At 40.6% G+C, this 25,476-nt stretch overlaps 1 protein-coding gene across 2 annotated transcripts in view; it reads right to left on the bottom strand.

Annotated features, from left to right (window-relative positions):
- The window catches only part of SIM1 (SIM bHLH transcription factor 1), a 72,702-nt gene that overhangs the window by 12,424 nt on the left and 34,802 nt on the right, over positions 1-25,476 (bottom strand). For both annotated transcript variants that reach the window (XM_067702477.1, XM_067702478.1), the window contains one exon: positions 18,230-18,398. In XM_067702477.1, coding sequence (XP_067558578.1) covers positions 18,230-18,398 — 169 coding nt within the window. The remainder of the gene's footprint in view (positions 1-18,229; positions 18,399-25,476) is intronic.

The raw sequence follows: 25,476 nt of genomic DNA, 5'->3' as shown, positions 1-25,476 counted from the left end.
CTCTGAAAGAAAAGCACAAGTAAATGCCAAAATATGAAGACAAGTCAATACTTACTGGCTCTCAGTACTGGTCACAGGAAAGGGATCCAAAATCAAGCAAAATCCAAACTGGCACCCTCAGACAAGTGTCATTTCCATAAAAGAAGACTAGCATCTAGAATGTACAAAGAACTCCCAAAACTCAACAATAAAAAACTAAAATGTGCCCAAGACATGAAGACACATTTCACCCAATAGGTAAAGAGATGACAAATAACCACATGAAAAAATGCTCAACATCATTAGCAATTAGGGAAATGGAAAATTCAAACCACAATGAAATATCACCACATACCTATTAAACTGGCTAAAATAAAAAATAGCAACAATACCAAGTGCTGACAATGATGAAGGAAAACTGGCTCACTCATGAGTTACTGGTAGGAACGTAAAATGGTATAGCCCCTCTGGAAAACAGCTTAGCACTTTCTAAAAAACCTAAATGTGCACCTACTGTATGCAATCCTGGACACTTTTTCCAGAGAAATGAAAATTATATTCATATAAAAACCTATAGGGACTTCCCTGGTGGCGCAGTGGTTAAGAATACGTCTGTCAATGCAGGGGACACGGGTTCGAGCCCTGGTCTGGGAAGATGCCACATGCCGCGGAGCAACAAAGCCTGTGCGCCACAACTACTGAGCCCATGTGCCACACCTACTGAAGCCTGTGCATCTAGAGCCTGTGCTCTGCAACAAGAGAAGCCACCGCAGCGAGGAGCTCACGCACTGCAACAAAGAGTAGCTCCTGCTCACCGCAACTAGAGAAAGCCCACGGGCAGCAACAAAGACCCAACACAGCCAAAAATAAATAAATAAATTTATTAAAAAAAACAAAAACCTATACATGAATGTCTATGACAACATGTTTTCCCACTTCCAGGTCCTCTTTAACTGTTCCCTTTCTTTTTAAAATTATTTTTAATTGTGGTAAAATACACATAACATAAAACTTTCAATCTTACCCATTTTTGTGGCATTACGTATGTCCACATTCCTGTGCAACCGTCACCACCACCCATCTCCAAAACTCTTTATCTTGCAAAACTGACTCTACTCGTTAAACAATAACTCCCCATTTTCTCCAGTACCTAGAAACCACCAAGCTGCTTTCTGTCCTTCTGATGCTGATGTCTTCCTAACAGAGGAAAAACAAACGAGCCCCATGAACCTCCAACCTGGCTTGGTGTTGGGGCTTCCCAGAACCTAACCACCTCAGAGATCTTTCTGAAACTCTCATCTAATGATGTCATTCTCTTGCTTAAAAACTTTCTTCTTTTTTTCTGCCTTTCTGTCTATGCATCAAATAGCATGGTGATACCACCTACATAAAGCTGAAACTATAGGAGATACAAGGAGAAATATCCTAATAGTAAGAGACTAAGACACCACTCTCAGTATAAGACAAATAAAGTAGGTTAAAAAAAAAAAAAAAGAAAACAAGAAAAGCTACAGAAGACTTAAAAAACAAAATCATAAATGTTATGGCTATATATCAAACTTTACATATAATAAAGAATAAACCTCAGCATACATGAATAATAATCAAAATTAATCAAATATTAGGTTACAAAGAAAATTTCAGTAAATTTCACCAAGTAGAAGTATTATAAACAACACTCTCTGACCACAATGAATAACAAATAGAAATTAAGAACAATTAAAAAAACAACCAAAAAACCCTTCCACCTGAAAAAAAACCCAAACTATTAACTCCTGGGGAAAATAGGCAAATAAACCATAAACTACAGAATTTCCAGGAAAAGGATAATGAAAATACTACATATCTGGATTTATGGGATATATAGCTTTAGATATCTAAATCAGTAAAAATGAAAGAATAAATCTAAATTCAATTCTCAATTCAAAAGCTAGAAAAATAACAAAAGAAACTAAAAGAAAGCACAATGAAAAGTGGTCAAAAGACATAGACTATTCACAAAATATATTAAAATAGCCTTAAACATATGAAAAGATGTTTAACTTTTGAATAAGATAAATGCAAATTAAAACACTGAGATACTATTTCTTAACCATCAGATTAGCCCAAGTTCAAAAGCTCGACAACATATTGTTTGGCAGAGTGTGGAGAACAAGGTACTCCCTCACATGCATCGGTGGTGGAAATGTAAACTGATACAGCCGCTATGGAGGGGAATTTGGCAACAGCTAACAGAAACGGCAGTTTCCCGCTCCTAAGAAACCATTACACCAGGCAATATACATTGAAGTAGTAAGGTGTCGTTAAAGAGGCATCATATATGGAACCTATTATAAGATGGTTCAGAAGAAATAAATAATGAGGGCAGACGGGAAAAGACCCAGAGAATATGATAAAGCAAATATGGCAAAATGTCAAGCCCTGATGAACCAAGGTTTAGTAGGCAAAAATACTTTATTGTTCTTGCAATTTTTCTTTATGTATAAAATCTTTTTTTTTTTTTTTTTTGGCCGTGCCACACGGCTTGCAGGATTTTAGTTCCCCAACCAGGGATGGAACCGGGCCCTGGCAGTGAAAGCACCAAGTCCCAACCACTGCAATGCCAGGGAATTCCCTCAAAGTAAGTGTTTTAAAATAAAAAATCCTACATAGCAAACATATCTTATTTTTATAGAATGATTAGGGAAAAGACTATTTTTTTTAAAACTTATTTTTCTGAAGAAATAGAGACATGCTCTGATAAAGCTATAATTTAATTAAATATCTTTGTTTTCATTAACGATGATTAATATTTTGTGCATAAAAAATGTAATTTTAAGGTATCAACTAGGGATTCCAGTAGAAACCGCACTGAACTCAAATATGGGAGGACCCTGATCTATTATCATCCAACATGACTTGTACAAAAGATCACCTCCTGTGGGCTTTGAGTTTTCCATCTGCAGAATAGGAACAGACTACCTGCATTATATGATTACAGGGAAGATCAAATAAATAATACGTATCAAAGTACTCTTAAAAATGCAAATGTTGGGGCTTCCCTGGTGGCGCAGTGGTTAAGAATCCACCTGCCAATGCAGGGGACATGGGTTCAAGCCCTGGTCCGGGAAGATCCCACATGCCGCGGAGCAACCGAGCCCGTGTGCCACAACTACTAGAGCCCGTGCGCCTAGAGCCCGTGCTCCGCAACAAGAGAAGCCACCGCAATGAGAAGCCCACGCACCACTGCGAAGAGTAGCCCCCGTTTGCCGCAACTAGAGAAAAGCCCACGCATGGCAACAAAGACCCAATGCAGCCAAAAATAAAATAAATTAAAAAAAAATGCAAATGTTACAGATACGTATGTATTGTGTAAAGGTCCTTGATTAAGGACTTTCACTTTGGTGGACAGGAATAGTTATATCACCATCTTGTAAAAATGATTTTTTTCCCTAGACTGTATTATTTAGAGCAGGGGTCCCCAACCCCCAGGCCGCGGACCAGTACCAGTCCAAGGCCTGTTAGGAACCGGTCGCACAGCAGGAGGTGAGCGGTGGGAGAGCGAGTGAAGCTTCACCTGCCGCTCCCCATTGCTCGTGTTACTGCCTGAACCATGCCCCGCCCCCAGGCACCCTCTGTCCGCAGAAAAACTGTCTTCCACGAAACCGGTCCCTGGTGCCAATGAGGTTGGGGACGGCTGATCTAGAGGCTTTATCTTCAGTCCCATCCTTTTTATCTTCAGTCCCATCCTTTTATCTCTGGCATGCCAGAGATAAAACATGTATGTTAAAGGATAAAGAAATCCACATCTCTTGTGAAGAAAAGGGAACCCTTGTGCACTGTTGGTGGGAATGTAAATTGGTGCAGCTACTATGGAAAACAGTATGGAGGTCCCTTAAAAAACAAAAAATAGAACTACCATATGGCCCTGCAATCCCACTCCTGAGTATACATTTGGGAAAAATAAAAACTCTAATTTGAAAAGATACTTGCACCCCAATGTTCATGGCAGCATTATTTACAATAGGCCAAGACATGGAAACAACCCAAGTGCCCATCAACAGATGATCTGTTTAAGAAGATGTGGTGTATATTTACAACGGAATATTACTCAGTCATAAGAAAGAATGTAATATTGCCATTTACAGCAACATGGATGGACCAAGAAAATATCATATTAAGTGAAGCAACTCAGACAAAGACAAATATTATATGATATCACCTATATGTGAAATCTAAAAAATAATGCAAATGAATCTATATACAAAACAGAAACAGACTCACAGACATAAAAAACAAACTTATGGTTATCAAAGGGAAAAGGTGGGGGATAAATTAGGAGTATGGGATTAACAGATATAAGCTATTATACATAAAATAGATAAGCAACAAGGATTTACTGTATAGCACAGGGAACTATATTCAAAATCTTATAACAAACTATAATGGAAATAGTCTGAAATATATTATATATACATATAACTGAATCCCAATTGCTGTACGTCTGAAACCAACACAATATTGTGAATCAACTATACTTCAATATAAAAATTTTTTAAAAAATCAACATCCCAGCTGCAAAAAGAAATCAGGCCACTGGCCAATCACTTAAACATTAGGGCCTTTTCTTCCAAATGCTCTGATTTTCAAAGTTGAACTGCTCTTTGGTACCAACGATTCTTATCGCTTAAACTTTGACTAAAAGCCCACAGATCTGTTTTAAGGGTGGAGAGAGAGTGACACTCATGATCGATTAGCTAGCTGGAACCTGGTTCTCCTAGTAATTGTTGGTTCTCCTAGTAATTGTTGATATCTAGACTATTTTCAGGTAAAACAAAATCACATTTTAGGAGCTATAGAATATCTGCTCTTCTTCCTTTGAAAAGGTAACAACACTTCCTCCTTTGTTTAAAGCTAAGAAACTGAATGATTCAATTCCCTATTTTAATTAGGTTACATCAACAAAGAAAGTTCACTGAAACTAATTTTTGGTTAATTTTGCGGAAACCTCTGTTTCTCTTTCTTAGAAAAGTTGTTACTATTATGAATACTCTGCACCTTAATTTACCCCTATTTCTTATTTAAAATTTAATTTTCAAAACAGGCTTTCATATTGGTAAATTTAAAAATGAGTCAGGGGACTTCCCTGGCAGTCCAGTGGTTAAGACTCCGCACTTCCACTGCGGGGGGCGCGAGTTCCATCCCTGGTCAGGGAACTAAGATCCCACATGATGCACGGCCAAAAAAAAAAAAAAAAAAAAGAGTTAGACGAAGGATGCCCTGGTTCTAATAACTATGAAACCAAATGCCACCCACCAAAGGTGGGCTAATGTTGACTGGCAAAGAGCTTGGATGCCTGCCAGAAATGGATGTCAGATGCCAGCCACATCCCCCAGCTCCTCTCTGAGATTCAGGGCTCATGAAAGAATCATTCTTTCTAGAAGAGACTGATACCTCATCCGGTTAAAGGTCTGAGCCATCAGCTGGGGTTTTATATGCATTCAATGGGAACTATTTATAATAATTCATTCTATGATTCATTCTAATATTTATTGAGTACCTCGTATTTGCAAGGCAGTGTGCCAAGTGATGTGAGAAATACAGCCCCACCTTCAAGGTGTTCATATTAGGAGGGGTATAAATAACCCAGAGAACATAACATTAATACAAGTTGAAAAATGGCAAGGGCCTGAATGAAGAAAAAAACAGTACCGTTTAGGAGTTCAAAGAAGGGAGCTATCACTCTCTTTTAACACTGTAGCTGCTTGGGAAGGGAAAGTGAACTATGACTAAGAGGCAATTTACCATATGATTTGCCTATGCTAACTAATGCCCATGACAATAACGATAGCTACCATTATCAAATACTTGCTATGCTCTGGTCACCATACTGAGATCCCACAGACATTATCTTATTAAATGCTCACAACATCTTAAAAGTATCATTAATCCCTTTCCTGATGCAGCAAATGAAGCTCAAAAAAACAAAAACAAAAAACAGAACTGCCCAAGTTCACATGATTAGGAAGTTTAAGAGGAGAGATGCAATTCCAGAGCCCTTACTCCTTCCAGAATCCTGGACTCATCTAGACTTAGGTACCTAGATAACAAAGACAGCAGTATCCTACCCTCTATGCAGGAATGGATCCCAGGTCCCTAAGCATGTTCTTACAAAGGGGGTTTTCTCCAACCTTTACACCCCAGTAGACCAACACCACACAGCCTCGGTTACATCCTCATAGCACTGAAGCGTTCTTCCACCACAATTACAACACAGATATTCCCCTTTTGAAAACAGTCATGAGATTCATTCCTGCCTCAAGAGCATGTTCCAGACAGGTGCTCTGCATTCATCTGGATGTGGCAGCAGCAAGCCAACTCCGGAAAAACACCAGATGTTCCAACAATAGATGCTACAGTTATCCATTTTTATTCTGGCAGCTCACTGAGGTTTTTATTTTTATCATTTTTAGCTGTAAAATATAGAGAGAGACCCTCTTATGGTAAAGTCCTGTTTTCCATGAAAAACTTCCACTCTATCGGGCATGAGCAGCTTTCCTCTTGATTTGTATCTGAACCATGAGAAAAAACATCACAGATGCAGACTGCATTGTACTAAGAACATATGCATGCTTTTAAATCACTTTTATCTTACTTTTTACTAATGTAACCCTGAAACATAAAATATGTCCTTTTTTTTTTTTTCATTCACTGTTATGGGAAGAACAGATGGTAAAAGGGTTAGATTAAAGTAATACAGCATGTCCATTAAAATAACCCCCACTGCTGGGGATGCTTCCCTTGAACAGGAGTCGTGTTTACTGTAAAGAACGGCTTTGGCTTACACACATTGGAAATTGCCGGGGGTCTTCTCAACGATAAACATAAGGGTAAGAGAAAAACTAATGTCAAAATCAAATGCATTTTAAAATGACAATTATGCAAGTTATTTTGCTAATCTGGGAGGCGGACTGAAAACATTTGCCTGTGATACTGTAACTCAACAGCAGTCAAATAATAGATTCCATTTCTGACTTGAAAAATTTTACTACCTAGAAATTGTAAGGAAGGAAACCTTCAAGAAAAATTAGAGAATACATTTTAAAAGAAAAAAATATCCATCTTGAGTCACATTCCAGAGTCAAGGATGGCTTCACTAGAGGAACTGAGCAATAAATATTTCCATTTACACTGTAAATAATTAGAAAGCAAATACTGACTCAAAATCCAATTATTAAAAATTTTAAATATTTTGGCCACTTCTCCCCTCATTTTAGAAAATGGTATAAATTGTCATCTTCTCAAAATCAATTTTTAAGAATGGTTCACAAGATTTTCACTCATTATTGTTATGATTTGCTCCACTTATAGTATAATCTGTTATTTATTGTGATGTTGTTTTTACCTTTAATCCACATTTTAGTTATTTTTAGCTCAAAGAATATTCTGGTGAGAAATCTTTCATACCTGTAAGTTCCTGATATATTTCATGAAGTAGAAACATGAGAAGTTTTTTAATATGCCTCAAATGTGGTTTGAAATGACTTAGGGCTTCTCTTAATCCAACCCCCCACCAACAGTTACAAAAATGTTCCTGGGATTTGGTTCACTCATTTTTCTCAGAAAAGTAAGCATAGTCGACATCTCGTTGGCTGTCAGGTTGACATGCAGCTGGAAGGGAATCAGCACTCGGAACCAGAGGCCAGTTTTCCTCCAGTGTAACTCTATAAGGACTCTCCTATAGGGTTCCATATGGAGAGAGCTGTTCCCAACCATGAAATCCACAATCCACATCCTCTTATAAATCCGAAGGTAAAGTCCTAAAGGCTGGCAGGCATCTTCATTGCACTGAAGATTTTAAACAGGTAATAAACATTTAATTAGGCCCTTTAATGTCCTGGCACACACAGCTGTAAATGATCAAGAATATCCCAACTTGCATAGGTAATATAGAAATGGCTCTAGCTCACTGGATAAATCCTGGGTTTCCAGGACCAGTAGCACTAGTTTTAGTGGTAATCTTCTTCCATGATGGGCTTTGAGCATAAGCCAGAACCACATCCATCTTTTCACTGATACTCTGACTCACTCTCTGATTTTTCACATATAAGTGGCAGATTAGATGGGCTTGAATTAGATGGATACAGGTGGCGCCACCTGCTCCAACCCCTTACTGCTGCTTTATTTGGCCTTCCATTGGTTTATTCTGAGTTTGGACAAAGGAGGGCTGCCCAAGCTGCTCTTGGCAGTGTCCTAGAACTGGGCCAACAGATTGGCAGACGTATTACCGGCCTTCTGCATACTAAAAGAGGAGAGCTATCAGATTTGTAATTTTGTAAAAAGAAATTGAAGCTCAAAGGCCCTCTACTGAGTTAATCAATTTCAAACTGGTGTCTGTAAATGGAAGGATGGATCTACCTTCTCATCTTCTAAGCCAAGCACAGTAAAATAATAAGGATAACTAAAAGAGCATAAGCTAGCTATTAAATAATATACATCCAGACCTTGACCTTCCAGGAAAACACTGCAATTCAGTGTGCTACAATATGCTTAAAGAAGTTTCCTAAAAATCTGTGAAAGACTGAAGAATTAAAGAAATCTCAATTTCTTAGACAAAGATATCCAAATCCAACTTCCTTAACTCTACAAAGGTCCCATTATGAGGGGGTCAGATCCCACCAAGCACTGTCCAATAAGGCATTGCTGTCTTTAATTTCACTGTTTAGTTTTAATAAAATTTGATTTTATAGGTTTTGTTAAAATAAATTTCCCCAGGCACATTTTGATGGTGGATTCAGCCATTCCCCCTTCTCCTCTGTTCAGCTGCAGAGCAGAATCACAAATCCCAGCCTTCATTTCCATTAAGCCAGAAGCAGAGGCATTCCATCTGATTTAGCACAGCTGCTTCGCCCACTGCTCAATGTCGTTTTGGACACTAACTCTCCCCTAGATCCAAACCATCCTACATTATGAAACAGAGATGTGTTTAACATGAATTATGCCTTATAGCCAGGGATCTGGGGAGATGAGAGGTAGGCTGCAGCTGTGCTTTGGTGGGTGGGTAGGATTTAAGAAGCTCAACAGGAAAGGTGTCCTTAGGGCAAGTACACAGCTAGAATGGAGAATTGATGTGGTGGGGCTAGAGGTGGCTGGAAGAGGCAAAGACGTAGCCTGGGCCGATTGTGGAGATCAGACTTCATACTATAACCAACACTGAGCCTCTGTAGGTTTTTAAGTAGGGCTTGGGGTGGGAGGTACACGATGTAAATGATATTTCAGGAAGCTCACTCTGAGCAGGAATGCTCAGAGACTGAAAGGACAATAAGGAGGGATGAAGCAGTCTAAATGTGATGTCCTGCTCTGAAGAGCCTGGAACGGGACAAAGACAGTGGGGAGCAGGTAGAGGAGGAGCTAAGGGTCAAGACACACCATGAAGGAACATTACCCTCACAAGGCCTTTTGTGTTCAAAGGTCAAAAACCAAACGAACTAAACAAAGAAACCCCAAATTTAAGACTTTTCCCTTTCTTATGGAAGAAATCGATCCCTCCTAGATATAAAGGTGTAGCACCGAAAACGCACATAGATTATTAAAGAATAAGAGAGTGATCTAGAAAGTGTCTACTGGGCTTCCCTGGTGGCGCAGTGGTTGAGAGTCCGCCTGCCGATGCAGGGGACACGGGTTCGTGCCCCGGTCCGGGAAGATCCCACATGCCGCGGAGCGGCTGGGCCCGTGAGCCATGGCCGCTGAGCCTGCGCGTCCGGAGCCTGTGCTCTGCAACGGGAGAGGCCACAACAGCGAGAGCCCCGTGTACCGCAAAAAAAAAAAAAAAATAGAAAGTGTCTACTGATCATGGAAGTGGGCCCTGGAACTAGGGCTGAGCCCATAAACAAAGACAGGTTCCTGGGATGGAAGACAGAGCCAAATGGCATTTCTTGTACAGACACTCACGTCAGGGCAATTATTTTGTAACCAAAACACACACACACACACACAGAGCTAATATCAGTTGTCACCTCTCTCCATTGTTGCAATGGAGATCACAGTGGAGATGTGGAGACTAGAAAGCCCACTTCAGGACAGGATGTGGACAGTTCTCTTCCCTAGAATGTGCGCCAGAGAGTGCTCATTCAAAGTTTTACTCTTGAAAGAGCCTCTAGATTCTACCACATGTAATTCCCCCTCAGCAGGTAGGTGTTTGATTTGTACTGCAAGACTCTGCATTTGTGAAACCACCCTTAGGTTGTTTTTCATGTGTATCTTTTGCCTCTTTACATAGGTTATAAATTCCATAGTAGCAGAATATTTTCCCTACTTGGGGTTTTTATGTCTCTATAGGCAACCAGCTAAGTATCTGCATAATTTTTTAATGTATTTACTTATCCATTCATTCATTTCATTCACATTTAGAGAGTGAGTATGTGGAGGACACCATACTAGATGCTGGGGCAAGGTTGGGGGTGGGTAATGAAGTAGACATGGTTAACTACTTTCAAAGATATTATAGTCCAAGAGAGGAGATCTGACATATCTAGAAGGCAGTAGAAGATAGATTATTATAAATGGAGGCACAAGGGAGAAATATAACTCAGTTATATTTCATGAAAGAGGCAGCATTCAATCCAGGCCTTAGAAGATAGTCAGAATTTTGAAAAATAGAGGCAATGCAGGCAGAAGTAAATGCATAAGCACAAGCATGGAAGCAGGAAAGGACAAGGTGTTCAGCAAATAGTGAGCAGAGAAGTCTGGCCAGATCAGAGGGTGCAGGTAATTTAGGACCCAATTATAGGTGACCTTGAGTGACAGCTAGGACTGTGGCAAGTCTCCAAACACTGATCAGTGGTCTTTTAAGGTCAATCTGAGAAGCAGGGAAGACTGGAGAGGAAAATTTTCCAAAGTGGAGAGAAAATTAAGATGCGCTGCACTCCTCCAGAGTGAGGGAGCTCCTGGGACACAGGCAATGGGAGAAGGGTAAATGGGTGAGGGGGGGGAGAGCACAGCTAGAGATGGAGCATGAGTCTGGTCCTTGAGGGTGCTCCCAAGGGGTTCAGGGCTCTATTAACTGTCAACCTGCAGCTCACTGCAAACCTTGAAAATAGGAATAAATCTGAACCTGCTGGAAACTCCCCATGGCATGAAGGTCTCTAAGCTTGGAGGCTATTGGTTCTCTCACTCTCAGCCCCCAATTCCCTCCTCCAGTTCACTGCTGGAAGGACAGGTGAGCCCCCAACACACACCACCATAGCTACACCACGGCCAACACATGCCTTTATCACATACCTACTATGCTGTGTTTAAATTATCCGTTTACATTTTTATCTCCCCCACTGAATCTGTAAGCCTCTGGGGAAAGGGCTGTCTAGCCAGGTCATCTCATCTCTCCTCTGTTTCTTTATCCACCTATCTTATCAACTTCACCTTGGTGGGCTTATCCATCAGTTCATTTACCCACTCACTCAATATGTCCTGAGGGCTTTTGGGTGCCCAAGGCAATCTTGTTAGCAAGGGTAACATCTCCTGTCCTCAAGGATCTTAAAGTCCCCATTTACTGCCTCCAAATTTTCTTCCTTTCATCTTATAATTTTTGCAAAGTCTCATTCATGCCACTTTTTTTCATTTTTTTCTTCTCATTGGTCTTTTCTTATTCAATGAAGTCCTGCTGCCTAATATATAAATCTCATGTGACTAAACACAGCCATCCGTTTATTTCAATTTGTGTGAGATTTGTCATCATTGGATTCTCGCTATTGGGAATGCGTTTTACACAATACATATCATTATATATCGTATGTTTTAGTAAACACCAATGAAACAGTGTTGTTTGCGATATCTGCCTCCTTGAGTAAACTATTTAGCAAGAAAGTATATCATCTTTTGGTCCTATTTCGAATCCCATATACCTAGTTATCTACCATAAATAGTTACCTTACCTTTACAAATATTTATACTATCGTGCTCCCAAGCAAGGTGAAGGACAAAGAAGTTCCCTGTAATGGCAGGTATACTGTCCTAGAAGCAACCACTTTTGCCCGGCCCCATTGTTATTTCCTTCCATCTCATCACCCATTCTATCCATCACACCTCCTAAAATGTCAACTTTCTCTGCAGACTCACTTAATCAGACCGTTCCTTGACCTTGCACATCCCCTCAGCAAATTTGTGTGTGCTTTTTAGCAGACTTCACTGGTCTATTTCAAACAAGGCCCCAGGTTCCTCCTGAAACCCATGTGGCTGAGTGAAGAGAGAGAAGCAGGGTAGTGGAAGGTAAATTTGGGGGTATAAGGAGGCTGATTAATGGGGAGTCTGCCCCTCCCCCAACCATGTGCCAAGGGAATGAAAAGGTAGCTGCAGGGGCCTGGAGGTCCCATGACCAGCCACATCTTACAATTCCTCTCTAAAATGTTGGTCTTGCCTCCCCAGTGAGACCATGGACATGGTTCTTTAAGGGCCCACCTTTAGCATTTTAGTGCACATAATAAATATTTAACTAAATGCAAGAGTTGGTAAAAACCAAAGTACAAATCTGTAACACAGAGGTCTCACCTTACTGAGTGAAGTGCTTTCTAAAATAATACTTAGAGGTTTATTTATGAAGACAATCTAAAAAGACCATAAGTGTCCACTTTAATAATCTCCTGAGATTTCTATAGAAGAGAAGATATCTGAAGTTTAGACATGGCCAGAAAATATAAACAAGCCTGTAGTATAAGAATTTCAGAGAAGATAACCTCTTTTTTTTTTTTTTTTTTTTTGCATGATGCATTAAAGTTTTTGTCGTTGGTAATGGTCAAGGATTACATGTTTTCATTTAACATAAAACATGAAATGAAGGACATCTATCCTGGTAGAGATAAAATTACTATGTGTAAGGGAAAACTACACTTGAGAAATTCTCGGTCCTTCTGTTCTCTGTAGCCTAAAAAGTCAGCATAGCAGTCACTGATGTATTTTTTTTTTTTTTTTTTTTTTTTTTTTTTTGCGGTACGCGGGCCTCTCACTGTTGTGGCCTCTCCCGTTGCGGAGCAACAGGCTCCGGACGCGCAGGCTCAGCGGCCAAGGCTCACGGGCCCAGCCGCTCCGGGGCATGTGGGATCCTCCCAGACCGGGGCACGAACCCGTGTCCCCTGCATCGGCAGGCGGACTCTCAACCACTGCGCCACCAGGGAAGCCCTGATGTATTTTTTTTTTGAGGCCAGAAAGAACCTTTGCAGGGAGAGAGTTTCTACCTTCACCAAAAGGAAACCAGATTGCTGGCAGTGAAAATTAAGAGGGTTCTGTGGGATTATTTAAAGTAACAGATGTGAAGTTAAACCTGCAAGTGTTACAGTGTATCTGTAACAAGAGATTAAATATTTTCAGGTTTCAGAAGCATACATGGTTTTATGCATGCACTGTTATTACAGAATTATATAGTGTATTGCTTATTACTGACTAGGGAAAAAGCAAGAGGAGGACAGAATGATGCAGTAAAACCAGAGGGCACGCACTGTCTCTAATAAACGTAACAACTATAAACATGCCAAGAGGAGAAGTTTAAAAGGAAACTGGAATCAGGAGACAGTTTATTCATGATTGACGTGGCTAAACTATGGCAGGATAACTTCCAACTGTATTAGAGTAGCCATGACTAGTTCCAAAAAAATAGGTGAAAAAGACTCTAGCAATTGCTGCTAACAATTGCTAGAGATAAGATCTGAAAAATAAATTCTATAAGCTCAATATTTCTAATTCAACAGAACTGTGAAAAAAATAAGTTGCTATTTTCATGAATATAAACTCAATAACAATAAAATACAACTGTCATAGTGGTAAGATAGCTCTACAGCAGCACAGTAGCTAGCTGCAGAATCTTTGGAAGTTATCTATAATATTTCTTACAACAATTTTTCCAAAACCATTCAAAACAATTCCATTTTGACCTCTCTTGTCCCGAGTAATACATAGAGGTACAAAGGTGATTCAGTCTTTCATTAAGTGACTATAATATAATCAAGTTATTCCCAAGGGCATCTCATACCAGGAGGGGACCTGAAAGTTCATCTACTACTGCAGACAAACTCAGTGATGGCAGCGCATTACAACTTGTGCATGTCTCACGTCTTCAAATAAGGGTGCCTAGATAATTCCAAAAAGCAATGTTGCTGTTTGCCATGCTTCGAACGTCCGTTAGAAATTTCTAGATATGCCTAATATATAATAGAGCAAAGAGCCTAATAAATAATATTGATAGAATCATTAAATCACCATTTCATAACTAATAAAAGGTACAAGATGTTACCCTACGAGCTCAATTTTGCTCTGGAAATGGCCTCTTGAAAAAACCTGAGGAGAATTTGCATGCTAAAAACATGTAAACATGGAAATAACAAAAAATAAAAGATTTTCTCTTTATTTTTGAGAAGAGGCAAAAGCAGTTAAAATTAAATACCAAGCAAAGCTTGACAATTCAGTGAATAAAAATGTATTTATTATGGGTCTGTTAAAATATAAAGGGAAATTCAGTGTGTGTCATTAACTAGAAAATGTAAGCTTTAAAATATAATTTCAAAATAAATCTATAATGATCAAAATACATCTACGATGAGAAGAAGAACAAGGATAAAAGAAGCAGCCAAGGACAGAAATAATTTTATTCATCCTTCCTCTACGATGCTTTTCACTTCAGCTGAGAACTTTAGCTCAGACCTTCCTAGGCTCACGTCAAGACTACTAAAACGAGTATCTCGAGTAGTCTGCCTTGCTTCCACCAACTTAATGCTCTCATTTCCTGTTCAAAGCCTTTACAGGTTTTCCACACAGCAAAATCTAAACTCCTTGGCCTAGTAGATATTGGCACTAATCAATGAATGCTTCCAAACATATAACCCCTTGGCCTTATCCACAGGGACCTACCCTACCCCACTTCACCCAAGGCCCAGTCACACTAACAGTGTGTTCCTGCATCTCTTCAGAATCTTGGTCTTTCTGAAGTGTCCTCTCCTTTCCCTTATGTGCATATACCTGAATTCTACCCTCAAAGCCAGGTCAACACCCTCCCCAGTCATCCAGGCTGACACCACTCCTAAAGCCTTTTGTATACATCATCTTCTATACACTCCTTATCCTAGTATATAACTTATCATTCCAACTGTACTGCAACACTTAAGGGCATTTCTTATACCATTTCTTTATATTCTAGCACCTTCTCCCCAACACCTACCCTCTACCCTCATTCATCACAATGGCCAGTGTAGCATCTTTCTGATGTAGGCACTCAGCTAGCATTTACTGAGTCTAAGACACATAAGAGCAATGGTGCAAGAAAACTGAAGAATGAGTACTCCTTAATAATAAAAGGGCGGGACTTCCCTGGTGGCGCAGTGGTTAAGAATCCTCCTGCCAATGCGGGGGACACGGGTTCGAGCCCTGGTCAGGAGGATCCCACATGCCACAGAGCAACTAAGCCCGTACGCCACAACTACTGAGCCTGCGCTCTAGAGCCCGCGAGCCACAACTACTGAGCCCGTGTGCCACAACTGCTGAAGCCTGCGCACCTAGAGCCCGTGCTCCACAACAAGAGAAGCCACCGTCATGAGAAGCCCGCGCACTGCAACAAAGAGTAGCTCCCACTCGCCACAACTAGAGAAAGTCTGTGTGCAGCAACGAAGACCCAATGCAGCCAAAAAATATAAATAAATTTTAAAAAAATAATAAAAGATAATAATATAAGGGCAATTTGGACCAAATAAGACTTTTGAGAAGCTAAATTATTTTTTTCTTTAAAATTTCTGAGGATTTAGAATCCAAGATGGTGGTATTGAGTTGTTTTCTTCCAGCAGAAACAGATGAGTTTGCCCTGGATGTCATGCTTTTCCACTGTGTCCCCAGAGGACCCTCTGCTCACCCCATGACAATTCACTGCAAAGACTGTTCCTTTTTCTGTCTACACAAGTGGCTCCTCGAAAGCAAGACTGTGTTCCGTTTCTGATTTCTACATATTAGTAGCCCATGTACTAGAAACTCAGTCAATGATTGACCTAGCACCATGATTATCTAAAGCAAACATAATTAAAGAATAACCTTTACTAGGCACATAAATGTTAAGTGAACTTAATTCATGACTGAGACTTCAAATGAGACATAGGGCCAAAATTCTAAGGATTACATTTATATAAGTATTAATCACAAAAATGAACACAAAAAAGTCAAGAGAAACCCTATGTTGATATATGTGTGTGCATGTGACTGATTTTTATAGATACATCATAGAATATTTCTAGAAGAAACCACCATTTTGGAGAGGGAAAAGGAGGAAACAGTGGGTGATTTTCTACTTTCCACTCTTCTGCATTGCTTTTTTTTAAAACTATGAAACATGTACAACTTTCAAATTAACTCCTCCCCACATAAACACAAGGAGCAGTCTGATGTCAGTTAAAACATTTTTTTAAAAATGTGTAGGTGGTCTACAATTAGAGTAAACTAAAGAAATTTTAGACTTAAGAGCTGAGCATGAAAGAAAACATAGGCAATGAGGTTTTGGAAGTCCAGTGGGGAGATTTTGTTTTTGTGGCTTAATTTCTATATAACAACGGACAAACTCCTTCTTAACTTAGTATTTCCTAATTTAAATTCTCCTTTCATCTAAGTGTCCAGCACTCCTATCCATATAAGGATAGAATTACCCAAAGGAGTAATTCATCCTTCCAAGTACTAAAAAGAGACAGTAAAACTCTTTTCCCAAGGTATAAGATAGTAATAAGAAAAGCTGCTCAGATATTCAATAAAAAGAAGCAACTCCTCCTCCATAGTGACTTGAACTAAAATGCACTTTATAAGTAACGTGCTCAGTCCTCATAAAAGAAGGTGTACATTGAAAAATGTCCAGGGCTTCCCTGGTGGTGCAGTGGTTGAGAGTCCGCCTGCCAATGCAGGGGACACGGGCTCATGCCCCGGTCTGGGAAGATTCCACATGCCGCGGAGCGGCTGGGCCCATGAGCCATGGCCGCTGAGCCTGCGCGTCCGGAGTCTGTGCTCCGCAACGGGAGAGGCCACAACAGTGTGAGGCCCGCGTACCGCAAAAAAAAAAAAAAAAAGAAAAAAGAAAAATGTCCAGGCATCACACATCTACTCCCCTCCCTTTTGTCAGGGTAAAGAAATCTGGTCTCTGTGGCACCAGACATCAGTCCCTTGGGGCCCATGATCTTCTCACATTCGCACACCAAGCTGCTAAAATAATCTAGCAAATAGTAGCTTCTTAGTGACCATTAGTTCAATGAATGACATTTCCTCAAGCAGTGCCCACTTGTAGAAGTCAACAGAATAATATAGCTCTGATAAGTAAGAAAATAATAGTTTCTGGACCCACTGGTTTGCCATTTTTACTTTAAAAAATATATTTAGAAACACAAATGATAAAGACCACCTTGATGAAATGCCTCTGAATTCAGCTTGGTTTTATACTAGCCAAGGAATCATCTCCTGATTTACTCTAATGAACTGCAGGAATTTGGATGTGGCACCCTTAAAGGTGGAGGTGGTCACAGGGTATGGAGAGTGGGAAATCCTCAGTTCTGTCCCACTTCCTTCAGGCCAGCAGAGAGTTGTCCCTACACCTTGACACAGACAAGCTTCTATATCTCAGTGGCTAATGAAGAAAGACATTCTTTTTTTCCTTCTGAGCATCAGGACTCATCTTTGTACCTTGCAGTGTTTCTGGAATACCTCCTCTGGGTCTCATCAGCTCACCACCTTGCAAAGATGAGAAGAGGGTTGCTTTTTCTACCATTCCTGCCATCTGGAAGACCCTCTTTGTTTCATTCCTCCCCATAAATAGTCCATCTGTGCTCAAATCTCATGGTGAAATGTATCCTTGATCTTTTTGCCTCCACCTCTTAATTTATCCTTTGACTTCAGTTCCTGTCCTAAGATTCAATTTTCTACATCAAGCTCTTGTTTTCCATATTTTTCTATGCTGGCTACTTCTTTCTGGTTAATCAGTGTAGAGGAAAAAATTTAGGACCAATCTCCTTGAAATAAAGTTATGGCTCTGACTGCCACTAAGCCTCTCACAACCTTCATATAAAAGCAGTAAACCACAAGATCACTTCAAATTTTTACTAGCACAGTTATTTTAAAGGAAGAAGATATTTTTAGAAAGCTTTCCAGATTTATAGAAGTTTTAAATGTACTAAAGCCAGATAATTAATTCCAAACAGCTTCAATACTTCCTCTCCTGTGAGACCAAACCAAGTCACAAAAACAGGAAGTGGCCAAATGGCCGTGCACCTACCTGAGGGTATGGGGAAGTCCTGGACTTTGACTTTGAGCTGGAGAGCCTGGACTTGGCCCCCTTTCTGCTGTCAGTCATGGCAGGAGTGGAGCTGCCTGCATAGGAGAAGGCTGGTTTGGAGGCTGAGATCTGATCCAGGGAGAGCTGCAGCCCTTTGTATTCCGTGTCTCTGCAGGGTGGGAAGACACAGCCCTTAATCGGCCACCACAGGAAATGGATACACATGTTCTCTTACCAGAAATGACAGCCATTCATATTCAAAAAGGAAGCAAGAAAAAGTTAACCATGTAACTGGTTTCCACAAACACCTTGATTATTTTAGAAGTGCCTAACATTTAACTAATGCCTCTGAATGTAGCTGCCCCAGGTACCACAGCTAAATTATATGATATACTCATGAAGATGTCTTGATTAAAAAATACATTTTTCATTATTTTTATATAAGTAGAAAATAAATCTGTAATTCAAATTCGCTGAGCTTTTGTGTCCTCACTGGTAAGATATGGATTATAAAATTTACTCTAAAAATTGTCTGTGTGGGGTGAGCGCCATAGACAATTGACCATCTGATGCTATCTGATCACTGGCAAGAAGAATGTCTTCTATCAGCTGCTCCTAGATCAATCATTCTAGGTAAACATTCCAAATATTCGTATGGCTAGCAAACTAGTGTATCTAGCTTATTAGTTAAAAATCCCTTTCGGGACTTCCCTGGTGGCACAGTGGTTAAGAATCCACCTGTCAATGCAGGGGACACGGGTTCGAGCCCTGGTCCAGGAAGATCACACATGCCACAGAGCAACTAAGCCTGTGCACCCCAACTACTGAGCCAGCACTCTAGAGCCTGCAAACCACAACTACTGAGCCCACGTGCCACAACTACTGAAGCCCGTGCTCGCCTAGAACCCGTGCTCGCAACAAGAGAAGCCACCACAACAAGAAGCCCGCACGCTGCAACGAAGAGTAGCCCCTGCTCGCTGCAACTAGAGAAAGCTCACGCACAGCAATGAAGACCCAACACAGCCAAAAATAAACAAATTAATTAATTAAATTATATATTTTTAAAAAATCCCTTTCAACAGGCTAACTAATTCAGTTACCTTAGGGTACACTTTCCCACCAGTTCTTTTTACTCCTTCATTCAGTAAATATTTATTAGGCTGCTAATATATATCAGACTTTGTGCTATATGGAGATGAAAGGATAAATAAGGCATTTAGAGTCCCTGCCCTTGTGCAGATTACAATCTATTGGGGAGAAGAAATAATAACCAAATAAACATAATAACTGCAGACTGTGATATGACCGGGATAAAGAGTGTATCTCAGAAAGTTCGTTACAAAGGTATTGTTGAGGCATTGAGGGACTACAGATGACAGCTTGGCCCTGCCCCCAGCTACCACCTCAGCCTGCTTCCAGGCAGCGGGGAGTCTCAGCTCACTCCTCACCCCTTCCCACTGGCAGCCTGACTAAAATGTTTCAGAGTCTTCTTTGTGAGGACTCATGGGAGCATTTTCTCTCAGGTTCCAGAACTAGCTGAGCTGCTCCTGAGTAATTGATTTCTTTTTATCTCACGAGCACTGTGAATCATATCATTCATCATGTTTCCCTCTTTGCAATGAAGTCAAAAGCCCTGAGCCCAAGGCTGATGTGTCACCACCTCTAGCAAGTATACAAGTCCTCAGGTCAGGCATTTCGGGCAACAAACTCCACGGCTTCCTTTATTTTTTTCTTAGCTTATTTTTCCTTTCTCTAATGGGTTCCTTTCTCTAATGGGTTTTTAAACATTTTCTGTGCATCTTCAATGCTCTTCAGATTAAGATAGCTATATTCAGTGTAACAAATTGATAAAATTATATATGTTAAAGTGACTGGCAGATGTCCATGGTTCAGCGAATATTCATTAACCTTCTTTTCCTTTTCCCTACCTATTCTTCTACAGAGAGATCCGGCAAAAGCAAAAGTATAATTCAGGCAAGGAGTTCCTCCTCAAGTGACCAGGAATAGAAACCAGCTAAAACAGGTCCAATAATATCAATGCAACTAACTGGAGTGTAGTGATAGATGTCATCAAATTGCAATGGCTTCTTATCAAACAGTCCATCTACTCAGTGAAAGTTAAAAAAAAAAATTTCACCTATGTGAGTAACAAAAATTTAGAAAGTAGGGACTTCCCTGGCGGTCCAGTGGTTAAGACTCTGTGCTGTATGGTGGGGGGCATGGGTTTGATCCGTGGTCGGGGAACTAAGATCCCACCTGCCACGTGGCCAAAAAAAACCCAAAATTTAGAAGGTAGGCATGGAAATTGTCTCCTGGGCTTGGGGAGTCTGATCACATCACTGGTTTGCTATACACTCTAAGCTCTAATCGACTCCCAAGGACAACACATGGCACAGGCTCTGATCATTCCCTGTCAGAACCTCAATGCCCGCCAAAATGTGGTGCCCACCTATTTTTCTGACAATATCTCAGAATTTTCCTTCATTAGCCCCTCACTTCATCCAAAACAGTTCTCCCCAAACTGACCTTATACTTTCCTGATTTTCTCTCTACTCCAACACATACTTATAAAACCCCTCTTATAAAGAACTATCTTAGATCCCACTCGCCTCTAGGAAGCCCTTCCCAGCTGCTAAGCCCATCTATTCCTTCAGTATGTGTTTACTAAGCATCTTTGTGGTGGCCGTGGGGACACAGCAATGAACAGAAGGACTAAGCCACTACCCTCATGACCAAGGCACCAGGGCCAGTTCCTGAGGGAAGTGGGGAAGGACCCAGGAGCTTATCTCTTTCCTCCTCTAATCTTATTTTTCAAGAGATTATGTCTTATCTTTCCCAGTGGATTCTAAGTTCCTAGAAGATTAGAGTCAAGACCTACTTTATTCCAATGGCATTTTTTTTTTTCTTTTTTCTGTACTCGGGCCTGTCACTGCTGTGGCCTCTCCCTTTGCGGAGCACAGGCTCCGGATGCGCAGGCTCAGAGGCCATGGCTCACAGGCCCAGCCGCTCCGCGGCATGTGGGATCTTCCTGGACCGGGGCACGAACCCGTGTCCCCTGCATCGGCAGGCGGACTCTCAACCACTGCGCCACCAGGGAAGCCCCCAATGGCATTTTGCACAAGAGTTCACATAGATGGAAGAGGAAGAAGGTAAGGATGCAACTAAAAAAGGACTGTTTTCTTCAATGACGACTAATAACTTGGAGCCCAAAAGCCTTTCTCTGGGGAAAAAGACCCTTGTGGGCTGTGAGTCCCCAGACCCACCTGGCCCTGAGATCACATGGATATGACAGTGAGCAAGCTAGGCTCTGACAGGGGGTAGAGCCCCCATCCTTGACCATCTTCTGTGTCAAGTGTACTTCTGTCTGCTGGGCAGCAGAGTATCCATCCAGTCCCTAAGACTGACAGCAAAAATCATGCACCCCTGAAAACTGGTCAAATCATTTTTGTCAACTCATTCTTAATGCGACATTTCAGCACAGAGACTTCATGGCTACAAGCAGAGAGTAAACAAGGATTCACTTTTCTCTTGCACACTATCAGACCCCAGAGTATGCATTTCAACTACTGAAAAAGTCTCTCCAAAATTTTTGCATAGTTTCCAATGAAGAAAACACTCCAAATTAAATAGGCCTAAATAAAATTTGAAAGCCAGTAAATGCTTTTAATTTCTACATATACACATGAAAAAGCTAATAAATACAAAAAGAGTTATACTTTGGATACACCAGTTAAAATATTAATGTTCTGGTGCACCAAAAAATACAAAAACAAATCTGCCAAAATTAAGCAGTAGATCATGAAGTCAGGTAGATCACAGTTTGAGCCTCTTACTGTGTGATAACCTGTCTAGACTTTAATTTCCTCTTTAAAATTCACAGGGATGTGGGCTTCCCTGGTGGCGCAGTGGTTGAGAGTCCACCTGCCGATGCAGGGGACACGGGTTTGTGCCCCGGTCTGGGAGGATCCCACATGCTGCGGAGCGGCTGGGCCCGTGGGCCATGGCTGCTGAGCCTGCGCGTCCGGAGCCTGTGCTCCGCAACGGGAGAGGCCACAACAGCAAGAGGCCCATGTACCGCAAAAAAAAAAAAAAAAAAAAAAAAAAAAATTCACAGGGATGTGCTGAGGTTCAGATGAAATATTATGTGGAAAGCTTATAGCCCAGTACCTAGAACATAGTAAATGCTCAATAAATAGTATTATTTCTTCACTTCCACCCTCGATGGCACTTTTTGGCACCTGATTTCCCCAAAGCGACAGTTTCACTTTGGTAGCAACTGTAATACCTTTCATTACAAATACTTCCCTATGCTGTATTTCTTTCCTTTCTATCTCAAACTCATTTTCGTTTGCTCTGTTCCTTTTTAGCTTCTAAACTGTATTGTAGTGTGGCCAACATATTTATTAAGTTCATTAAGTCCTTTATTGCTAAGTCAGCAAATGAAGACCATAGAGCAAAACAGACCTGGCATTCGGAGAGGAGCTCGGCCTTCCTGTTTCTCTGTTCGAGACTCTAACAGCTCAGAAGATGTGTTAGGATGAAAAGCACAATAAAAAAATACCCACTTAAAGACATTTCAAGTACGGTTGATGTACTGCCAAGAGCAACTCTGCATGGCAGATTCACTGAGAACAAAGCATTTGTTTTACTTTCAGAATTCTATTAAATTGAGTATTTCATTTGTATAGATTAAAGGTCTAGATGCTGATGGGAATCACATTACTGAGTTCCATTTCCCTCCTCCAAACACAGACACAAAGAAGAGTCTGGCTCTACCTCTCCCCCTCCCCCTAGTGAGGTGTATTCTGGTATACACACACATCCTCAAAGTTAGTTGTATGCCTAGTAAAGCCGTTCAGTGCTTCCCTGTGGAGTGGGACAAAATAAAATACGTGGGTGCACAGAACTTAGACTCTGAAATGAGAATGGTGAGGAGCTTGACTTAGGTGACTTTAATAAAGGAAGGACTCAGCCCTGCTCAAGCTTTCTTGAGAAGTGCCTCATAGACCATGTTAAGGACCCCATAGGTAACCCTCTCAAGGGCAGCTCACGCTGTTCTCCCAGATATGATTGGCATATTGAAAGAGGAACTGACATATGCCATTTGGCATATTTTTCAATTTACTTTTTTTTGGTTCTCTTTTTAATGACTTGTACCAGCGCCATAGACATCCTCAGGTACCTAGGCTCTGAAAGCTATGTGAAATGGGTAATTTGCAATCACTAGGACTTGCAGCTTGTCAATCTCACCCATATTTACACAGACCAAAGTAATCCTCTTATTCCATTATGGACAGTCAGAAATCATTCAATTTGCAGAATTAACCATCTGAGTCTACTCTAAACTTTATAATAGGCATGTACATATTTGGAATTACTCAAATTCCAATAGAATAAAAGGGGCTATTTTTGCATCATTGGCCTTCTCAGCCTTTCCTTAAGCAATATTCCACGACCACTCACAAGGTAAATGCCAAATTGCCATATGGGAAGCTCACTGTGATGCCCTTGCAAAGCAAATGAAAGGTGTCTTCGCTGCTGAAAGGTACTGTCCGCTTCAGAGAAATGCATCAATATTATGTCTAGCATTTTGACTGGGAGACTGGCATCCATGATGCCAACAGCAGCACCAACATATGTACGGCCTTCAAGCGAGTTGGGATGATTATACAGAGAAGTAATCAACAGTATTTGATCAGCTCATGCTGAGTCAAGATTCTTTGCAAGAATTTCCCTCTTCAGCTCTGCCTTACCCTTTTCTGCCTTTGTTTCCACTGAATTTTTGGTTTCTGTCACGTCTGTTTTGGAGCTGGCCTTCTGGAGTTTGTTGACTTTATGTTATGTGGCAATTTGTAAAAGATGTTGCCAGATTTCCCAATTGAGCTTTTTTTGTTGTTTTTTAACGGCTGAAGGTGATCAAATTACCGAGGAAAACGTGGAAACAAAGACATACAATTGATTTGGCTCCAAAGGCGCTGACTGAAATAAGAAAAGGATTGCATTAAACCGTGATCGGATTAAGTAGGAATGACTGTGCCTTATACTAAACTTTTTAATTGGATTCTAGAGTCACTGTTACACGAAGTGCATGACCTTCTTTTGATTCTGGCAGAGTTGCTGCCTGGCCACTGGGTAGACCTCTGCAGCAGAGAGACCTACTTTCTGTTTCATTTTCAGGCCCCCACAGAGCCCAGCAGAGATATCTGATAAGGAGGATTCCATACTGTGAGGGGCTCACAGACTTAGACAATCTGCTAGGAAATTAGGCTAAGGCACCCTTGGAAATGTAATAGTCTCATAGTAATATGAGACTATTACCCTTCGTAATAGTCTCATACTAATACTAAATGTAATAGTCTCATACTAATAAGTGGATTTGTGTTTGCCCCTTGTGGTTTTCTCCATTTGATTTGGTGATTTTAGTAGTTCCCCAAAAGTCTTGGGGTTTCCATAAACATTGCCTAGAAACCTCTTTCTCCTCCATTTTGTAGGTTTCATCCAACATGCTATGGAGTGGATGGCCTCACAAGGGTAAGGGATGACTTACCCTTCTCGTATGTGAGAGTAAGTATTACATGATAGTGAATGAGGTTTACTATCACATTGTGATTTCAAGAAGGAAAGACAGGGATGTAAACAAACAACAACAACCAAAAAGTAAGTCAAAAACTATAATGTAAGATGTGGCAAGACCAACCATCCTCACAGCAGGGATAGTGTAACACTTTCATACAAACCCACGACACAAGTTGAAATATAGTTCAATCCAGACCGGTCACCATATTGCATCTGACTTTGTTCCCTTCTCCCCATTGGCCACAGTGATCTCTCCCTGCTCCCTCCTCTTAGCTCCTCTACCAGTCACTGTCCCACCCTCATTTGGCACTTGTAAATCTGTCTCACAGTGAATGGCATATCTTAAATTCCTTATCTTCTAGTAGTCTCTGTTTACTGTCTAGCACAAATATCTTACAGAGAACAGACGCTCACTTGCAAGTGATTAACAAAATAATTCTCATTGCAATAAACTGTTATTCTACTCCAATCCGAATGACCAAAAATTCAAAAAACTGGCAAACATTTCTACATAAATAAGAAAGAAATATCTGCTAAGTAAGCAAGTTTATGTGAGGGATTCTCAAATTCCCAGATTATAATTAATAATGATCATTCTGAAATTCTGTGAGATCTTAAGTCAAAGAAACAAATCATATGCTACCGTTTTAGTGGTACGTATATTAATTAAA

Source organism: Pseudorca crassidens, chromosome 13, assembly GCF_039906515.1.
Source record: "Pseudorca crassidens isolate mPseCra1 chromosome 13, mPseCra1.hap1, whole genome shotgun sequence".
Lineage (NCBI taxonomy): Eukaryota > Metazoa > Chordata > Mammalia > Artiodactyla > Delphinidae > Pseudorca > Pseudorca crassidens.
The sequence above is the reverse complement of the archived record's forward strand: the minus strand, read 5'-3'. Positions and strand labels throughout refer to the sequence as shown.